Here is an 18926-nt window from a genome sequence, read left to right as displayed (position 1 = left end):
GAATAAACATCAGGTCAAATGCAGTTTGACTGGTCCACTTTAATGCTGTTTAGTGATGTAAACTAAAGTAGTTCTGATAGTCCTGAAAAACCTGGAAATGGCAGTAAATTGAGTCGATTCATTTTAATAATTCAGTCAAACCAATTCACATATTTGTCTAAATGATTTATTTATTTACAAAATCCTTCTCAATTTTATGTTTTTTAATTAAAAGTCCTTATCCAGAGGTCACCAGCAACTTCATGGAAAAATCATTTGTCAAAAAGTGTGGGAACCCTGTAAGGGGTAGCATGTGTGATTTTGACACACTTATGTGGGAATATGAAAAATGGCTTCTATATACAGCATTTTTATTATTCTGTTTTTAGTCCAAGCTGACAGGAACATTGCTGAACTTCTTTGATCAGAGGCTGCTCATCTAAATCTTCTCACATGAACTGAGCCAAAGGGGTTTACTGTGCAGATGTTTTTAAAAGACTAGATTTACTTTTATGAACTTGTTTTTACCTTTTGTTTGCGCTCTGTTTTTAGCTTCACATTTAAGTTGTACCTGACCCTTTTAGGTAAATAGTTAAAACCGAATTTTTATGTTGCTGCTGAAGAAAGAAAAAAAAAACACATTTATCCAGGTGTAACTGCATAATTGAACCATGCAAACGATTTGCTACATAGCTGTTCTAGATTCATATCTCTGGCTCTAACAGCATATTATTATTTTGTGGTACATTGCCGCGTTATTTCAGTGATTATGTCCTCTGGTGGACGGATATCACTTCATGAATTTGCTTAATAGAGCTGTTTATGGTCCTAAACCCCAGAAGAGAATTAGCACTTGACTCATGAGTTCCCTCAGAAATTTCTAATGGGTTTTTAGCCTAGCAGTTGTTCGTTTTATGAGTAAATTAATGTGTGTAGTTAACATTTCTTGAGGAGACTTTCACATTTCGTTGTATAACACAAATTGCATAGTCATTCCTCGAATACCGCTAAATGTAAGATGCTAACAATTTTCTACATAAAGACTACAAACGGATGTCTGATTCGTCAAGAACGTAACCTGAAATCCTTATGGTAGTTGTAGTCTTTGTTTAGTAACTTGCTAGCGACTAGCATTTTTTTTTCTTCAGAAATCATGTTTGAGTTATCTACATTGTAAAACTTGAAATGAATGTTAACCGTGACCCTTATTTTACTCGTAAATTAATAAACGCTGTGCTAAAGACACAAAATAGCCTTAACGTTACTGTTAACCAGTTTGATATCACGATTAAAGATACCGTTTTAATGAAAATTGCGCTCTTAATATTTTCATGTAGATGCTATTTCATAGTATACCCTACACATTTCTCCATATTTTAAGTTAAGGCTTAGCCTACATAATTTGCAAAAAAAAAAAAAATCAGTTCCGAATATAATTAGTCTACATGCAGTTCATTTGCTACTTTTGTAAATTCACTTCAAGAACATGTGAAGTGTGACCCTTCTTCCTTTCTATTTTTTTTAACCTTATTGTAGTGTCCTAATCAACACACACCGATGTTGATTAGAGGTCTGCCTTTAAATTAACACCACCTTGTGTCCACAACTCTATGTACTATTTTACTTATTCAAATAGCGCTTTAGTCTTGAAGTCTTTTACGGCAGCTGTAAGTCAACAGTCTTGTGTTTGAGAGCGCAACAGGAGATTGAAGTGATGGAGGAGGAGGTGGGCTGCTTTATGTCCCCAGCCCACCTCCTCTTATTCCTCCTCCTCCAGCTGCTTCCAGTCGCTTTCTGTCAGCAGGAGCTGGAGGAGAGATCAGTTCACCAGCGCGCTCCTGAAGTGAGGAACCCGACGAGCGTTTCCAGGAGAGAAATCATTTTTTTCCCACCTCCATTTCAGCGAGAATTAAAAAAATATGAGCTTTCGTTCTCTGTGTATCTGGTGCAATATTTCAGCATGCTGAAGTTAGTTTGAGGAACTTTGTTTTGGGAAGCTTTTAACGCGCAAGAGTCTCCAGCTCTCCAGAAGATCTCCGCATGCCCTTGGTGAATCATATATAGCGTCATCTCTCAATTGTGTTTCGTTTCGTTTTTTGTTTTGTTTTTTTTGATCACCAAAAACATGTTTTCCTACGAGATGTTCATCTGCGTCCTGGCCATCGCCTGTCTCCTGGAGATCCCCCGAGGCACCGCGGCCGCGTCCTGCGAGCCCATCCGTATCCCCATGTGCAGGTCCATGCCGTGGAACATGACCAAGATGCCCAACCACCTCCATCACAGCACGCAGGCCAACGCCGTGCTCGCCATCGAGCAGTTCGAGGGGCTCCTGGGTACCCAGTGCAGCCCGGACCTGCTGTTCTTCCTGTGCGCCATGTACGCGCCCATATGCACGATCGACTTCCAGCACGACCCCATCAAGCCCTGCAAGTCCGTGTGCGAGCGGGCCAAGTGCGGCTGCGAGCCGGTCATGAAGAAGTACAACCATACTTGGCCGGAGAGTCTGGCCTGCGAGGAGCTCCCTGTGTACGACCGAGGAGTCTGCATCTCACCTGAGGCGATAGTCAAGGCGGAGGGGCCAGGTTATTCATACATTCATCATTGATTTTCGTTATTTATTTATTATTAATAATATATAGGGACAATTCAGGTAAATTGGGACTCTTTTGACAGTCATATCAGTGTCAAAAAGTGCCACAATTTGTGCAGATTAAACCTATATAAATTTGCTTATATGATATAGATACAGATTGTATTCTAGTCTTTGCATATAGTGTGCAATATGTTTATATGTTATCATCATTATTATTAAATGGCATGAATTCAGGTAGATTGGATCTCTTCATAATCTCAGTATGGAAAAGTAGACCATTTTTATTATATTTATACACTGTAGTGATGAATTATGGCATTATATTATAATGAAAGGTGTATTATTGGGGCACTTTTGACAGACATATCAGTATAAAAAAGTGGCCCAATTTGTGAGAATGTACCCTATGTAAATTTACTTATATAATATGGATACAGATTTTATTGTTGTCTATGCATATAGTGTAATATGTAAAGTGTGCGATCATTTTTATCATCATCATCATTATCATTATATGGCATGAATTCAGGTAGATTGGAACACTTTTGATAATCTCAGTATCAAAAATTGGGCCACAGTAGTGATGAATTATTTTTATATTATATTTAATTATTTTATATTAAAAGGTGTCTTATTGGGGCACTTTTGACAGTCATCTCAGTATCCAAAGTGGCTACTTTTACATGAATTCACCCTCTGTATTCATATACATTAGTTATAACTTATAGTATGTATATAGTATTTATTATTTATTCTAATACCTGCAATCATTAACATCAATGAAATTCTGTTGAAATAATCCTTGAACTTTTCTTCCCTAAAGATAATCCTTACTATCAAGACCCTTCAAAATGTAACCCTGGTGAGATAATGTTTTATTACTTTGGGAATTATTAAATATTACAAATTTTAGGAAATTTCTTAAGTGCACATATGAAATCAAGTTTGAACATTAATCTCAGTTCTGGTTCTTGTACAGAAGGAAATCCAGACTTCCCAATGGATTCACATAATGCCAACTGCAAAGGAGCTAATGGTATGCTATTTAAGTATTTTAGTTTTGTTTGTGTGCATAATAATTAATGTGCAAATATGTTTAAAATGGCATAGCAAAGTGCTTTATAGTCTATTTTTGCTGTTTAGATTATACACCAAAAAAAAAATATCTTTAAACATAACATACTAGAGTTCTGCCTAAAAACTCTAAACATAAATACCTTTACTTTTTTTTTTTAGATCGGTGCAAATGCAAGCCTGTGAAACTTGGTCAAAAGACATATTCAAAGAACAATTACAATTATGGTAAGGTCTTATTTTACAGTTTACCATGTGTGAAGTTCTCAACAGTCTCAGACTGCTCTTTTTGTTTGCTTTGAATTTCTTACGTATTCTCCTAAATCTCAAAGTACTTTTTGTAATGCTTAAAACAGGGCACGCTTTCATTGTTTCTCTTTGCAGTCATCCGGGCAAGAGTGAAAGAGATCAAGACTAGAAATCATGACCTGAGCGCCATCGTGGAGGTCAAAGACGTCCTGAAGTCTTCTCTGGTCAACATCCCTCGAGACACAGTCACTCTCTATTATAACTCGGGGTGTCTGTGTCCTCCGCTAGCAGCCAATGAGGAATATATCATCATGGGTTATGAAAATGAGGAAAGGTCCAGGTAAGGCCTGATTTATGTGATAAGGATAATTGTGGATTATATTCCTGTTCTCATAAATCATTTCTCCCACAGACTGCTGCTCATTGATGGATCCATTGCACAGAAGTGGAAAGACAAAATGGGCCGGAAAGTGAAGGTATGAAAATAGCATTCACTTCATTACCATGGCCCGAGAAAGCATTTAGATTCTTTAGTCTTAAAATATCTAAATGTCATTGCATTAGAGGTAAACGAACAAATCAAGCAGTAGCTGCAAAGAAATGATGTTTGATGATACTTCTATGAGCCAGTTTTTCTCAGTGACTTATACTCAACCGGTCTTAAGGTGATTTTTTTGTGGAAGTATGAAGTCAGTTCTCCTGAAGTTCACACAGGTGTCAACAGCAGAGTAACTACAGGTTACAGGTTAAAATTATCCAAATACTTGGTTTTCTTTTTTTTTTTTCTTGTTTTTTTTTTTTTTTAATATGAACAGTTTTATCATATCAAATCTAACAAACATAGTTTTTATATTATAGATAATTGAAAATAATGACATTAATGTATTTTTAAGTCTCCAAATACTTATATGTGTTTGTGTTTGTGTGTGTGTGTGTGTGTGTGTGTGTGTGTGTGTGTATGTAGTCATACATAAAAATATATTTGTATATATTCACATATACAAATCATATATTCATATAGACAAATCTGTCCTTATTTATTTATTTATTTATTGTGGCCATCATATCTAGTAAGGAAATATATTTTCTTCTACAAACTTTGTCTTTCTTTTAAAGTATAAACAGTTTTACGCCCAACAAACGTATTTTTGTGTTTTTAAGTCTCCAAATACTTACAAGTATATATAGACAAATTTTTATTACCTAAATATAAAATACATAATTTATTATTTAATATATACAATATATATAAAATTGTGTTATGTATTATTGTGTTTGTGTGTGTATATATATATATATTAGTGCTGTCAAATGATTAATCACAAAATCCAAAATAAAAGTTTTTGTTTACCTCATATATGTCTATGTACTGTGTATATTTATTATTATATATAAATACACACATGCCTGTATATATTAAAAAAATATATATATATATGTTTATATATTAAATATATTTATTTACAATATAAATTATATGAATATAAATATTTACATGTAAATACATGTAAATATTTTCAAAATATATACTGTATGTGTGTATGTATCTTTATATATACATAATAAATATACACAGTACATACACATATATATATAAACAAGATTTTGTGATTAATCATTTGACAGCACTAATTAAAATGATATAAATATAAATTATATTAATATGATACTCTTATTTTTTTAAGTGCCAAAATACAGATAGATAGATAGATAGATAGATAGATGTTTATTTTTTAATTCATTTATTTAGAGTTTTTGTAGGCATAAAACCTAGCAAGAATATGTATTTCTTCTGCAATCTTTGGCATAGAATAAAACGTCATTAATTTCTGTGTTGGATGGCTTTGACCTGCTGACATTAAATCTAAGACTGTAGAGCTTTAGAATGAGCATATGGAAAGAGGCCCCTGATGCAGAGGGCAATGGGAAGTGACTAATGTTTTTCTGTGTGTGCCAGCGCTGGGACCAGCTTTTGCGTGAGCAGAGTCGACCAAACTCAGGCAGGAGCAACACGAGACGGAACCGCCACTAACTGTCCTCAGAAAAACCACACAGACAAGCCCAAGGAGGAGAGGGGGTTCAAAAAACTGAAAAATTGCACTATTGTACTTTTGTTTGTTTTTCATTTTTGGCTGAGACTGTTTTTTTAGTTGTTGCTTTATGTCTTATTGTTGTTATATTCTCATAAACAAAATGTTGCCTTTGCACAAACAAAATGTTGGTTTGACATTGCTGTGTATACTTGTTGGGAAAGGGTGGCGAGTGTCGGGCAGCGGTTGCCCATCAAAGAGAGAAGGAATGAATGGGAGGGAGGAGTATTTTTCTAGCGGCGTTGAGCTGGAGAGCCACGGAGATGCCAGTGTGCTTTGACATGACGCAGCGCTCCATTGAGCTGTCTGCGTACAAAAGCAACAAACGCACTCTCATCACAAACTGCAGCTGCGCTGGATTTTCCCCTCAGGAGGTTTAAACGTTCTTCTGAAGAACAATGAACAGCGCGGGGGGAGACAGAGAATCCTTTGGCAGAAGCACAGAGACGTCGAGATGATCCAAGACTAGGAGTGTAACATTATCGTGGACGACGAAAACAAGCTGTTGGGCTTTCTGAATGATGTTCATTTAAAAAAAAAAAAGAAAAAAAGCTTTTTACATGATAATTTCTGTAATTCTGTTCTCTCGTAGATATGCTTGATCTTAAGTGTCATTCCTTGGAAGAAGTTGCATTTTCAAGTGTCATGCAATTAAAATGGCTATTATTGTACAAACTGTACATAATGCTTCAGAATCCACCTCGAGTCCATTGTCAGTCTATAACTCGGTTTACATCTAGCTGAAGACATGAGCATTAATATGTGAATTTTTAATGACATCAATTTCACAAATAGACATTTTGTCTTCCAAGACAAACAAGAATATTTCTTCACTGTACTTTCGGTTCAAGTAAAGATGTTTAATCTTAACTCGGTGTGACGTATTTATTTTTATTTACACATACTTAAAAGCAGCATACATTTACTTCAGATGCAAAATGATTTAAGATAAAAATTTACCCACCCTCAGGCCATCCAAAATGTGGATGAGTTTGTTTCTTAATCAGAACAGATTTGAAGAAGTGTAGCATTACATCACTTGTTCACCAATGGATCCTCTGCAGTGAATGGGTGCCGTCAGAATGAGAGTCCAAACAGCTGATAAAAACATCACAATAATCCACACCACTCCAGTCCATCAATTAAAGTCTTGTAAAGTGAAAAGCTGTGTGTTTATAAACTATTCCATTATTAAGACGTTTTTAACTTAAAACCATTGCTTCCAGCTTAAATAGGAGTCCTCTATCCTTAATATTGTTTTCTCCAGTGAAAAAGTCTAATCTGAATCAGGATAGAAATACAGTATGTACATATTAAGCACGGTTTACAAGCGAAAACAGTTCTGGACTTTATCTAAGACATTAATTGATGGACTAGAGTTATGTGGACTATTTATGGATTACTGTTTTTATCAGCTGTTTGGATTCTGACGGCACCCATTCACTGCAGAGGATCCATTGGTGAACAAGTGATGTAATGCTACATTTCTCCAAATCTATTGCAATGAAGACATAAACTCATCTACATCTTGGATGGCCTGAGGGTGAGTAATTTTCTTTAAGCAGATTTTTGTGTGTGTGTTTTAGGCATAAATTCACATCATTTTGATAAATTTTTCAAAAAACAAGACTTGATATGTTAAGTCATTTTGCTTCTCAAGAAAATGTATTTTGATTTAAGAATATTAATATATATATATATATATATATATATATATATATATATATATTTCTTTCTTTTTCTTTTTTTAACTGGCCATATTTACTTTAAGGTTGAAATATGTAATTCCTTCATAACCAAATTTAAGAATTACAAATAAATAAATAAATAATGACTATTTTCAAGCAGGTTTCCTGACCTGAAAACTCCCCTCATCTTCCTTTGGCTGTTGGTCACTGGATAGAGAGCAAACCTGGAGCCAGTCCAAACTAGAATGCTATTGCAGTGTTTTGTGAAGCATTCCTGCTGTCAGGGAAAGAGAGAGAGTCTGTTTGTGCTTCTCAATGCCGTGGCTCAGTACTGGGCCCGGCATTACAGTAATCTACAGTAATAGAGTCATACAGAGTTACTCTTTGTAAACAACCTGCTCCAGAGAGCTATTGCAGTGACAGCTGCAACTGACATCCATAGTATGCAAAAAAAAAAAAAAAAAAATACTATTTAAGTCAACGGGACTCAAAACTGTTTGGTTATCAACGTTCTTCAAAATAGCTCCTTTTATTATCAGCATGTTTATTGTATGCTTTTACCTTGCATAGCTTTGTTCGTGGTTTTCAAGGATAAAAACCACCTGTCAAAGTGATAGAGTTTAATTTGGAGCGCATTTTACATCAACAAGAAAAAAAAGAGATAAGGTTTGTTTTAAAAGTTTATTTTTTCCTATCCAATGCATAATAATATGTTTAGCTGTGTTTTAGCTCTTCTTTCCCCTGCCGTCCATGATCAGAACAGACCTGTGAAAAGAGCCGTTGCTTAGGCCATCCATCCACTGAGTGCTGACCCATGTTATGTCATGCTGTCAGTTCCAACGGATGTTGTTGGACGAAGAAAAATTACTCCGCGACAAATTTATGTACGTGAAGGGTCGGCGTAATCACAGGCAGGGGGTTTATGGGAGAATTAACATGAAAAGGATTATTTATTGCGACATAAATTGACCAGCCTGTCTCAGCCTGCGGATCTTATGGTACGAGCCACCGTAACCGGGGCTAATGAAATGCCCTCACAATCAGTCCGTCCTGCAGCCCTCATATTTTAACTTGTTGAAATTATGCGACATGTGGGAGTCATCAAACAACATAGCGGCAATGTAAATCTCCTGTTTCCGTTTCTCTAGAGCTGCCGGAGGAGGAGTGGAGGGGGGCACGTCTCTGCTCATTCAGCATCTGGCCCTGCGTCAAACCGATGGCCGGCTTCCCCAAAACATATCACTGACTTCACAAAACAGACCTGTAATGACTACCAGAGGAGCACTTCAGTGAGGCCTAACTACAGTTTCTCCATATAAAATCAGCTTACGCACCATCACCGGATTGGTTTGACATCCATTATGCATGAGAAGGGAAAGACTGGCAGACGATGCATTGATGTGTTCATTTTATGACGCTGAGAAAAAATGTTCCCTCTAAGATGATTTTTAATGTTGCTTCCATGCAGACCAAAAGAAAACCTGCGCTGCAAGGAGACAAAAAGATGTGAAAGGAGACAAAAATATATGGAAAATCTAGTTTTAAATGAATGGATGGAGTTTAAATTCCACAGAATTGCATTTTCATTCAGTCTCAGTATGTAAGTAAAGCTGTGAGACATCTTATGTGAAAATAGGCAAAGCTTAAAGGGATAGTTCACCCAAAAATGAATATTCTGTCATCATTTATCACCTTCAAGTAGTTCCAAACCTGTATGCATTTCTTTGTTCTGCCGAACACAAAGGAAGATATTTTGAAGAAAGTATGTAACCAGGCTGTTTTGGGGCACCATTGACTTCCATAGTAGGAAAAAAAAAATACTATGGAAGTCAATGGTGCCCCAGAACTGCTCTGTTTCCCATTCTTCAGAATATCTTCCTTTGTGTTCAGCTGAACAAAGACATTCATACAGGTTTGGAACTACTTGAAGGTGAGTAAATGATGACAGAATATTCATTTTTGGGTGAACTATCCCTTTAAGGCCCATAATATTAGGCTACTCTACTCAAGCTAATTTCATGAGTTCAATGTGTCAGTAAGCACCAAATATTCACATCTTCATTTGTGTAGCCCATGTCATGTATACTAATGGCTTTAATATATTGTTACTCAAGGGGGATGTTAGAGATACCTTCAAATGTTTGAGCCATTAAAACTATAGCAAAACAAAACGTAACTTTTAAATAAACATGTGTAGTAACAACCATTTGCTTTCATATACATGTTGGCTGAATTCCCAAAAAGATATTATTATTAAAATCTTAAAATATTATGCAAACAATTGTACGTAAAGAATTTATAATATAAATAGTAAATAATAAAAAATAATTATAATTATATTTTAATATTATTATATTAAATTAAATTACAAGAATATAGTAATGACTTCTAACTGACTGTAAAGTATAATATATATATATATATATGTATATGACATATCCATCTATCTACATATAATATATGTCTTATCATATAGATAGTCAAATAATACAATAAAATAACTATATTATTTATGTATATATAAATATAATTATAATAAATCAATAATAATCATATAAATCTTATATTTTAATATTATTCTATTAAATTATATTTAATATAAACATAGGTACATATAGCAATAACTTCTACTTGACTATAAAGTGTAAAGTATAGACATATGAAGCAATCTTGTAACAAATGTTATTGTTACAAAACTCCCCAAAAGTCTTTAGTTGGCACAGCACACACTGCTTGGGTCTGGAGCTCAGAAGAGAAACAGTAAAAATATGATTTGCTCAGCAAGAACAAAAATTTGAGAACATTGCTGAGCAGAACAACTTTTAAAATTGATCCAGTCCTATTTGATGTGGGCAGTGCTATCCAGAACCGCTGACAATGAGCACCGTCCCCGGACCCTGGACAGGACCTCCCTGCACTCCTGAACGCTGAGAAAGTATCAAAGACTTACTGACCTCCATAATTCACAGCATAAAGAACTGCTGACAAGAGGAACTGTCCTTTTGGGTCTCTTTTTCCCTTTTTAGACATTTCCTGTCACACCGTAGGGTCTGCGTTCATGAATATGAACGGTGATCAGAAACACATGTTGAAATGTGTGTGAAAAATCTGGGAAATGTTTCAAATTTGAAGTGTGCACTGCAGGCCAAGTTGCAATTACATGCTGATAATATTTCAAGGTCATAGTCATTCATATTAATGATCTTTCTTCCCTCCATTTAATCTGTTTTTGTCAATGCGGGAATTAATTACTGCCATACTAACTCAATAAATATTTTTTTTATTCTACATTAAACCAAATTAAATGATTGACAAACCCTTCAGTTCATTTTATCATTCTTTTATTATTATTATTCACCATGACACATCTGGAGTCATATCTCATTTGAGTAATCTTATCTATAATAATATTTGTCAGTAGTATTATTTACGTATTTATGTGTAAAACTTTTTTAATGAGGAAAAAAGTACAGAGTGCACCTTTAAACTGCTCCTTGATATGACGATTTCTTTGGGTTTCTGTTTCTTCATTAAGTGTTAACAGGGAAAAAAAGATATTCCAATGCTAATTAAGTTTTGCACGCAAAGGGAATGAAATTGGCACAGCAAAGCCAAGAGTCACTTACCAAAAACCATTCTCAAACAAGGCAACAGTTATGCTTATACATAATTTGGACTTTTACAAGGAAGGAACCTCTTATTTTATATTTAACACATTTTGGGAGTCCCTCTAATGATAGCACAAAACATGTTCCCGAATTATTACCTGCCATTAGTTTTGAAAATATCAACATTTCCACTTTGACATGACCACTAGAATGTAATCTGATAGCTCGATACTAACATACTCAAATAGAAAAAAAGAGAGAACACTGAAAGAAAATTGACTGAAAGAAGATGTTAATTTTAAAATTACTCCTCTTTTAAGGTTTCACGTGTTCTTGCTTGTGGTCAACGCAGCCAGATTTTTAATTTTTTTTAATCAGGCAAAAGGCAAAGTCAGTCGTAATTCTGAAGGTCCTCTTTGTTTATTTCACGTGCAGTTCATTCAACAACAAAACACAGATACAAACTGGTGAGCTTTGTATGTTTGTAATATTTTCAAGTTACGTTAACGTGCTTTTGTTTTCCTTCATGAACAAGAAGTTCACAATTTATTGTAATTTTTAAAGAAACTTTTAAATAGAGAACTTTCACCTCCTTTGAAAGGTGGGATGTAGCTAGGTTGCTAAAAAGCATTTTTTTTGTATCACGATTAGCTAATGTTACTTTAGTTGTATGCATTATATTATATTATATTATATTATATTATATTATATTATATTATAGTACATGCGACCAAGTAGCAAATCATAGTTCGTTGCTGTGACCATTAGCTATTTGTAAATGACAATCTGTTTGATATGTCTCATTCAGACATCTTATTTTAATAATGAATACAGTACATTAACACCAAGGAGGCTACTTAGCGTGGCTCAATCAGCCCCTGCTGGAAGAGGCTTGAACTACAGCTTTATAGGTGTAAAAAGCATTTATTTGACAGATAGTAGACATGTAATCTGATTCATTAATTTTGTAGGCAACATATATATTAATATATAATTTGTGTATAATTTCAAATATTTTGTTATATCATGGTAGATTTAGCAAATAGCATCTGCAGATTGCATACTTCCAAATGCCATTGAGATGAATGGGAATTAAAGACCTACTTGATTAAAGGAATAGTTCACCCAAAAATGGAAAAAAAAAAAAAATCCTGAAAATGTACACCTGGGCGATCCAAGATGTAGATGACTTTGTTTCTTACAAACTTACAGCTTTTTGTTTCACAAGATGTTAACTGATGGACTGGAGTGGTGTGGATTATTGTTATGTTTTTATCAGCTGTTTGGACTCTCATTCTGACGGCACCCATTCACTGCAGAGGATCCACTGGTGAGCAAGTGATGTTATGCAACATTTCTCCAAATCTGTTCTCATCTCATCTACATCTCGGATGGTCTGAGGGTAAGTAAATCTTCAGCAAATGTTCATTACTGGGTGAACTGTTTCTTTAACATGGGAAAGAAAACTGGATGTCAAGCCATTTCATGGGATATTTAAATGTTATACGCAAAGCTGAAAGGACTACACTCTTTTTGGTAGCTGAAAGCATGATAAAATGATCTAATAAACAAACACGTAACAAGATATGGGTTTGTATGTGTAGAACTTTGTCAGGAATTCCAAATCTTTGTAAATCTGTGGAACTTTCTGTGGAGTTCTGATTCCATGTGGCTGTTCAGATAACTGACTCTAAGCACTTTCATATGTGGCTGGAGCTCTGCTGTGTGATCGCCCTCAGTCTGATCACACTTATTGCAGGAACATGAATAGGCCTATTGCACAACACGGCGCTGGACTGTTTTGTTGAAATCAAGCCCATCGTTTCCAATAAAGCATCAAAAGAAGTCTGTCACCAAATCAGCAACACTTACTGTATGTTACGATTTATATCACGCACCCACAGAGGGCCGTGCACATATGCGTGAGTCTCCTCCACAGGTGCGAAGTGGTGGATAATGAAGGGTTGTCTGGACGGTAGAGATCCAGCTCAAATGCATTGCAGATGTGTGACTTAGTCTGCCTCACTGTTGCTGTTGCAGAACGTTAAAACATCTGTACAGCTCGCATTTACGGCTTCTTTTCTTTGCCCTCTGCCACAGAAAAACAACTCTGCCCTTTAATGAGGCCAAAGACAAGTGGAGGCTTCCTGAACTTCGTGTGGACACTTACAGGAGAACGTCGAAACCTGAACAGCTGCTTTCTGGTGTGCAAAGACTGCTTGTTAGTCTTAAACGGTTGGTTCACGCACAGAATAACATTTTGGGACCATTTACTCACTCTTGTGTTATTTTAAACTGCTTTGATTTTATTTATTCTTCAGAATTCTTCAGAAAATTTGAAGAGTTGTGATGAATTGTGCTGAAGAATTGCTCTTTTTCATACAAATGCTGTGAACGTTCAAGCCTTAAAATGGACACAAAATTACCAAAACTACTACTTCAAAATGTTTTTTTTGTGTTCCACAGAAAAAAGACATCAAATTTGGAACAACATGAAAATAAAAAGTTATAATATAAGATTATATATATATTTTATTAATTACATATATATTTTAATATAATTTTTAATTATTTAATTATACATAGAGACAGGGTATCTATCTATCTATCTATCTATCTATCTATCTATCTATCTATCTATCTGTCTAATGTTTTAGTTTACATAATATATGTGTGTATACTGTGTGTATGTGTGTGTGTATATATATATATATATATATATATATATATATATATATATATATATATATATATATATATATACACACAGTGGGTACGGAAAGTATTCAGACCCCAGCACTTAACCTTCTGCTGCACTTAAGGTTCCTAAGAGCACAGTGGCCTCCATAATCCTTAAATGGAAGACGTTTGGGACGACCAGAACCCTTCCTAGAGCTGGCCGTCTGAGCTATCGGGGGAGAAGAGCCCAAAGATCACTGTGGCTGAGCTCCAGAGATGCAGTCGGGAGATGGGAGAAAGTTGTAGAAAGTCAACCATCACTGCAGCCCTCCACCAGTCGGGGCTTTATGGCAGAGTGGCCCGACGGAAGCCTCTCCTCAGTGCAAGACACATGAAAGCCTGCATGGAGTTTGCTAAAAAACACCTGAACTTTTTGGCCTTAATTCTAAGCGGTATGTGTGGAGAAAACCAGGCACTGCTCATCACCTGTCCAATACAGTCCCAACAGTGAAGCATGGTGGTGGCAGCATCATGCTGTGGGGGTGTTTTTCAGCTGCAGGGACAGGACGACTGGTTGCAATCGAGGGAAAGATGAATGCGGCCAAGTACAGGCATATCCTGGACGAAAACCTTCTCCAGAGTGCTCAGGACCTCAGACTGGGCCGAAGGTTTACCTTCCAACAAGACAATGACCCTAAGCACACAGCTAAAATAACGAAGGAGTGGCTTCACAACAACTCCGTGACTGTTCTTGAATGGCCCAGCCAGAGCCCTGACTTAAACCCAATTGAGCATCTCTGGAGAGACCTAAAAATGGCTGTCCTCCAACGTTTACCATCCAACCTGACAGAACTGGAGAGGATCTGCAAGGAGGAATGGCAGAGGATCCCCAAATCCAGGTGTGAAAAACTTGTTGCATCTTTCCCAAAAAGACTCATGGCTGTATTAGATCAAAAGGGTGCTTCTACTAAATACTGAGCAAAGGGTCTGAATACTTAGGACCATGTGATATTTCAGTTTTTCTTTTTTAATAAATCTGCAAAAATGTCAACAATTCTGTGTTTTTCTGTCGATATGGGGTGCTGTGTGTACATTGAGGAAATAAATGAACTTAAATGATTTTAGCAAATGGCTGCAATATAACAAAGAGTGAAACATTTTAGGGGATTGAATACTTTCCGTACCCACTGTATATATATATATATATATATATATATATATATATATATATATGAATATAAATATATACATGGAAGTGCATGGGAATATTTTCAAAATATGTATGTGTGTGTATATATATATATATATATATATATATATATATATATATATATATATATATATATTTTAAATGTATAAACTTATAAACATATTTTTCTTAAATGTATACATTCATGTGTGTGTATTTATATATACCTAATAAATATACAAATTACACACACATTAAGTAAACAAAAACTTTTCTTTTGGATGCGATTAATCACGATTAATTATTTGACAGCACTAATATATATGTATATGTATTTAATATTTTATATGTATATCAATATTCCCTGATAACCAGCTGGCAGATGGCATTTGAGGTCACATGTATTGTAATTTTTGGGAGAACAGGTCCTTTAAACCATTGCAGTCTTGCAGCAGTGGACCAGGTGAGGGTTTAACGTCCATTTCGAAGGGATTGGTCATGGTTCCTGCAGCAGTGTTTCTCTTCACACTAGATTCCCTCTGAGCACCAAATTCTCGAAGACTCCCACAATTCAACTATTATGCTTCGTCTTGCATTTTTCCTTTAACTTTGTATACTAATTGATTAATTACCTGTAAACAAACCTTTTCCTCTGAAGGGAAAAGTCAACACTAATTTGCTCAAATACCTGCCTTAAGGTTTTGAGGACTGTGTATGCTTGCAGATCTCTGCAATGATAAACAGCTACAAGCTTTCGGATTTGCTTTCGGATGTTCTGTAAAGCCAATCACACAGGACAGACGTACTTTAGAAAACCTGATCACAAAACCCCAATTATTACGTTTACATTGTCTGGACAAATAAGTGCTTTACTGGTTGGGCGTCTTATGTACTTAATCATTAACACCAAAGACTTTTACACATCAAACAGAGATTTACAAAAAAAAAAGAAAAAAAAAAAAAAGTTGATTGGACTTGATGGGTTTGGAATTCTTGTTTAATTCAAAGAGCTGAAAATTCAACTTTCAACATGTTTTATTATTATTTTGGAAACAAATAAGGATGCCAGCGATATTTAAAAAAATCTGGTTTAAAACAGATGCACCATATTTTTTGTATTCATGTTATTGTCATACAGTTAAAAAAAAAACATTTATACCATTTTCAACAAATTATTAATTACTTTTTTATAGTGAGTTACAGTTTTATAGTAGTCAAGTAAAATATTAATAATAAAATGTTTTCCTTACACTTTGAATATTGATTTATGAGTTATGAGCACATCTTAATTATGTTTTCAAGCATTCAAATGTAAAAAAAAAATAAGCATCTTGAATTTTATTTTATTTTCATTTAAAATTTTGAATAATATTATTAATTATTCAGACTGAAGGAGCTAGCCATTTTTACTTTAAAAGGACTGCATATACTACGCACTGAGCTGATTTTTTTAATAATAAAAATATTTAGTTAAATATTTAAGGAATAACAAACAAGTAAGGAATTTTTTACTTTAAACCCCTCTAAAAATAAATTTTAGTTCAGACATTTATAACATTTACAGTAAAAGCTTCTCTTTATGATTTTTGAATAAGATAATAGATTAAATAATAATAATAAATAATTAATTATTTTTAAGGAATAAAATGTCAGAATACTTTTTAAGGTTGGCTATTATTATTTATTTATTTTAAATTATCAACATGTTTGTTTTATTAAAATCTCTGTGAAGTTACATATAAAATAAAAAAATGTTAAAATTAATTTTAGTTCAGACTTTGAAAACATTTACAATAAAAACATTTCTGAATAAAATAACAGATGAAAAAAATAAAAATGCCATCAATCTACAAGACTTCCCCCAGTCTGTATGTGCATCTGAATTTATAGTAATTAGGGAGCTTTATAGCCATTTTAGTTGAGTTGTGCACCTGATGGAGAAAAATCATTACGGTTGTCATAAACCCTTTCCCCCGACTCCCTAATGTGTGTGAACCGCAGCAAAATAAGACTACGTGAACCAAGTCAATTAAAAAAAATAAGAAAATGTATTATTTTGGTGTGATATTTAATAAAAAAAGTATAAAACTTTAATCAGGGTATAAATTTCAAAACACATTTTTATGATTGTCCAAAATGACGTTGGTTTTTAAAAGCATATAGTGTGTGTTTTCCGTGAACTCTAGTGTTCCTCTCGTAAAAACCACATTGTGGTTACAAGGTGCTACAACGCGCTGACGCCAGAACTGGGAAAAGCGCTGCCAGCCGAGAGAGCCTGTCCAGCGGCCCCAGGTGGGATTTTTCCACCTCCGAATGAAAGAAAATAAACGCGCAGCGATCCCACAGGGTCGCCCAGTTCCGCAGGAATCACCAGGGCAACCGCAGCTCTGGGAACGCTGCCTCACCTGGGCAGGACGTTCACACGCTTCCCATGGTTCCTTTCCAGTGTTCTCTAATGGTCAAAATGACCCTGAACAATTACTACTGAACCTTGCTTTAATTTGGGGTGTGCTGCTTTTTTATGGCCTTCTCCCCACCCTGCGCGTTACCCATGATTTCATAAGCGCTGGATGGGACCCGGCGGTTAGGGGGGTACGCAGGGGTCACGCCGCTGAGGGATATTCTTCCAGCGCCTGAATGACAGAGGCCAAGGCAGTGGCCACGGAGGTGAGCCCTGTTCCAGCGCCCATGCCAGGACACACACTGCGCACTATGAAGGGAGCTCCTGACGGACTGACACAGGGAAGAAAAGGGTTTGATGTGCTGCCACAGACCCTGGACATTTCATCTTCCGAACATCTGCGCACGGGGCCGCCGGGCCCTTTGAACCCCTCCTTTCTCTTCTCCCTTGCTAAAATGGGAGGAAGTTCGGATGAACTTGGACTGGAGGCGGCAGTTCGGCCGCACGGGCCCCTGTGGAGATGAAGGAACAAATAGAGAGGTGCGGGAGTTTTCAGGCTGACCATCAAAACCCAAATAAGTAGGTCTATAATACCTGGGCAGAAATAACCATTAGCTTTCCCATTCGTCTCAGTACAGGACCCGCTTGCTGTCATCTTTGCTCATGGGAACTCGTGACTACGCCAACACAAAGCTTTCCTGAGTTGTAATGTCAAAGGTAGCATAGAGGAAAAAATATAAAGTCCTCAAAACCTCAAAAATGACTCAGGCAGTGGCAGAACGCATTTAATATAACGAACAAATTGTCATGAATTAAATACAATTTTCAGCAGCCATTGCTCCAGTCTTCAGTGTCACATGAACCTTTAGAAAATAGTTCAATTATTATCAATTGTTGTTGGTACTTATTAATAATGTTTTTATTATTATACACTTTTGTGGAAATCATGATACATTTTTTCTAAGATTGTTTGATAAAATTCAGAAGAAAAGCATTATTTGAAATGCATATCCTTTGTAATATTATAATAATTCATCATTCATAAATCATTCATCTGAAGGAACATGTGACAAAGGCTACTGAAAATTTAGTTTTAACATACCAGGAATTAATTACATTTTAAAATATTATTTTATTTAATTTTAAAGTAGTTTTTTAATTTGTAAAATTATTTCACAAAATTACTGTCTTTGATCAAGTAAATGCAGCCTTGGTGAGCAGAAGAGATTTCTTTCAACAACATTAAAAAAAAATATGCCAAACTTTTGACCAGCAAAAAATAAATAAATAAATAATGCTAACCAGCCAAACCTTCCATATGCAAAAAACCCATTTACATGAATCTTAAAAGGAAAATGTGCAAAAGCAAGGAGGGA

General features: G+C 35.3%; 1 protein-coding gene and 1 long non-coding RNA gene across 3 annotated transcripts; both read left to right on the top strand.

Annotated features, from left to right (window-relative positions):
• Window positions 1–1781: 1781 nt before the first annotated feature.
• On the top strand, window positions 1782–6857 carry frzb (frizzled related protein). The gene is made up of 7 exons (XM_058787292.1): window positions 1782–2561; window positions 3396–3434; window positions 3552–3608; window positions 3809–3874; window positions 4031–4235; window positions 4308–4371; window positions 5853–6857. The coding sequence occupies exons 1-7, from the start codon at window positions 2105–2107 to the stop codon at window positions 5925–5927; spliced, it is 963 nt and encodes a 320-aa protein (XP_058643275.1). The 5' UTR covers window positions 1782–2104; the 3' UTR covers window positions 5928–6857.
• Window positions 6858–11696: 4839 nt separating this feature from the next.
• On the top strand, window positions 11697–13764 carry LOC131547531 (uncharacterized). 2 transcript variants are annotated; one of them, XR_009272958.1, is made up of 4 exons: window positions 11697–11748; window positions 12561–12683; window positions 13382–13516; window positions 13603–13764. It is a non-coding gene; the product is annotated as an uncharacterized LOC131547531 (long non-coding RNA). The 2 variants fall into 2 exon arrangements; XR_009272957.1 differs by having other exon boundaries at window positions 13382–13764.
• The last annotated feature ends 5162 nt before the right edge of the window (window positions 13765–18926 follow it).

The sequence above is a fragment of the Onychostoma macrolepis genome, chromosome 09 (genome assembly GCF_012432095.1).
Source record: "Onychostoma macrolepis isolate SWU-2019 chromosome 09, ASM1243209v1, whole genome shotgun sequence".
NCBI lineage: Eukaryota > Metazoa > Chordata > Actinopteri > Cypriniformes > Cyprinidae > Onychostoma > Onychostoma macrolepis.
Note: the sequence above shows the minus strand (reverse complement) of the source record. Positions and strands in the feature narration are given on the sequence as shown.

Bases quoted from the DNA above. Each gene is read 5' to 3' on its own strand.
- frzb (XM_058787292.1), top strand. From the start codon at position 2,105: ATGTTTTCCTACGAGATGTTCATCTGCGTCCTGGCCATCGCCTGTCTC. The intron at 4,236-4,307 runs GTAAGGCCTGAT...TTTCTCCCACAG, and splicing joins GAAAATGAGGAAAGGTCCAG to ACTGCTGCTCATTGATGGAT. The intron at 4,372-5,852 runs GTATGAAAATAG...TGTGTGTGCCAG, and splicing joins AAATGGGCCGGAAAGTGAAG to CGCTGGGACCAGCTTTTGCG.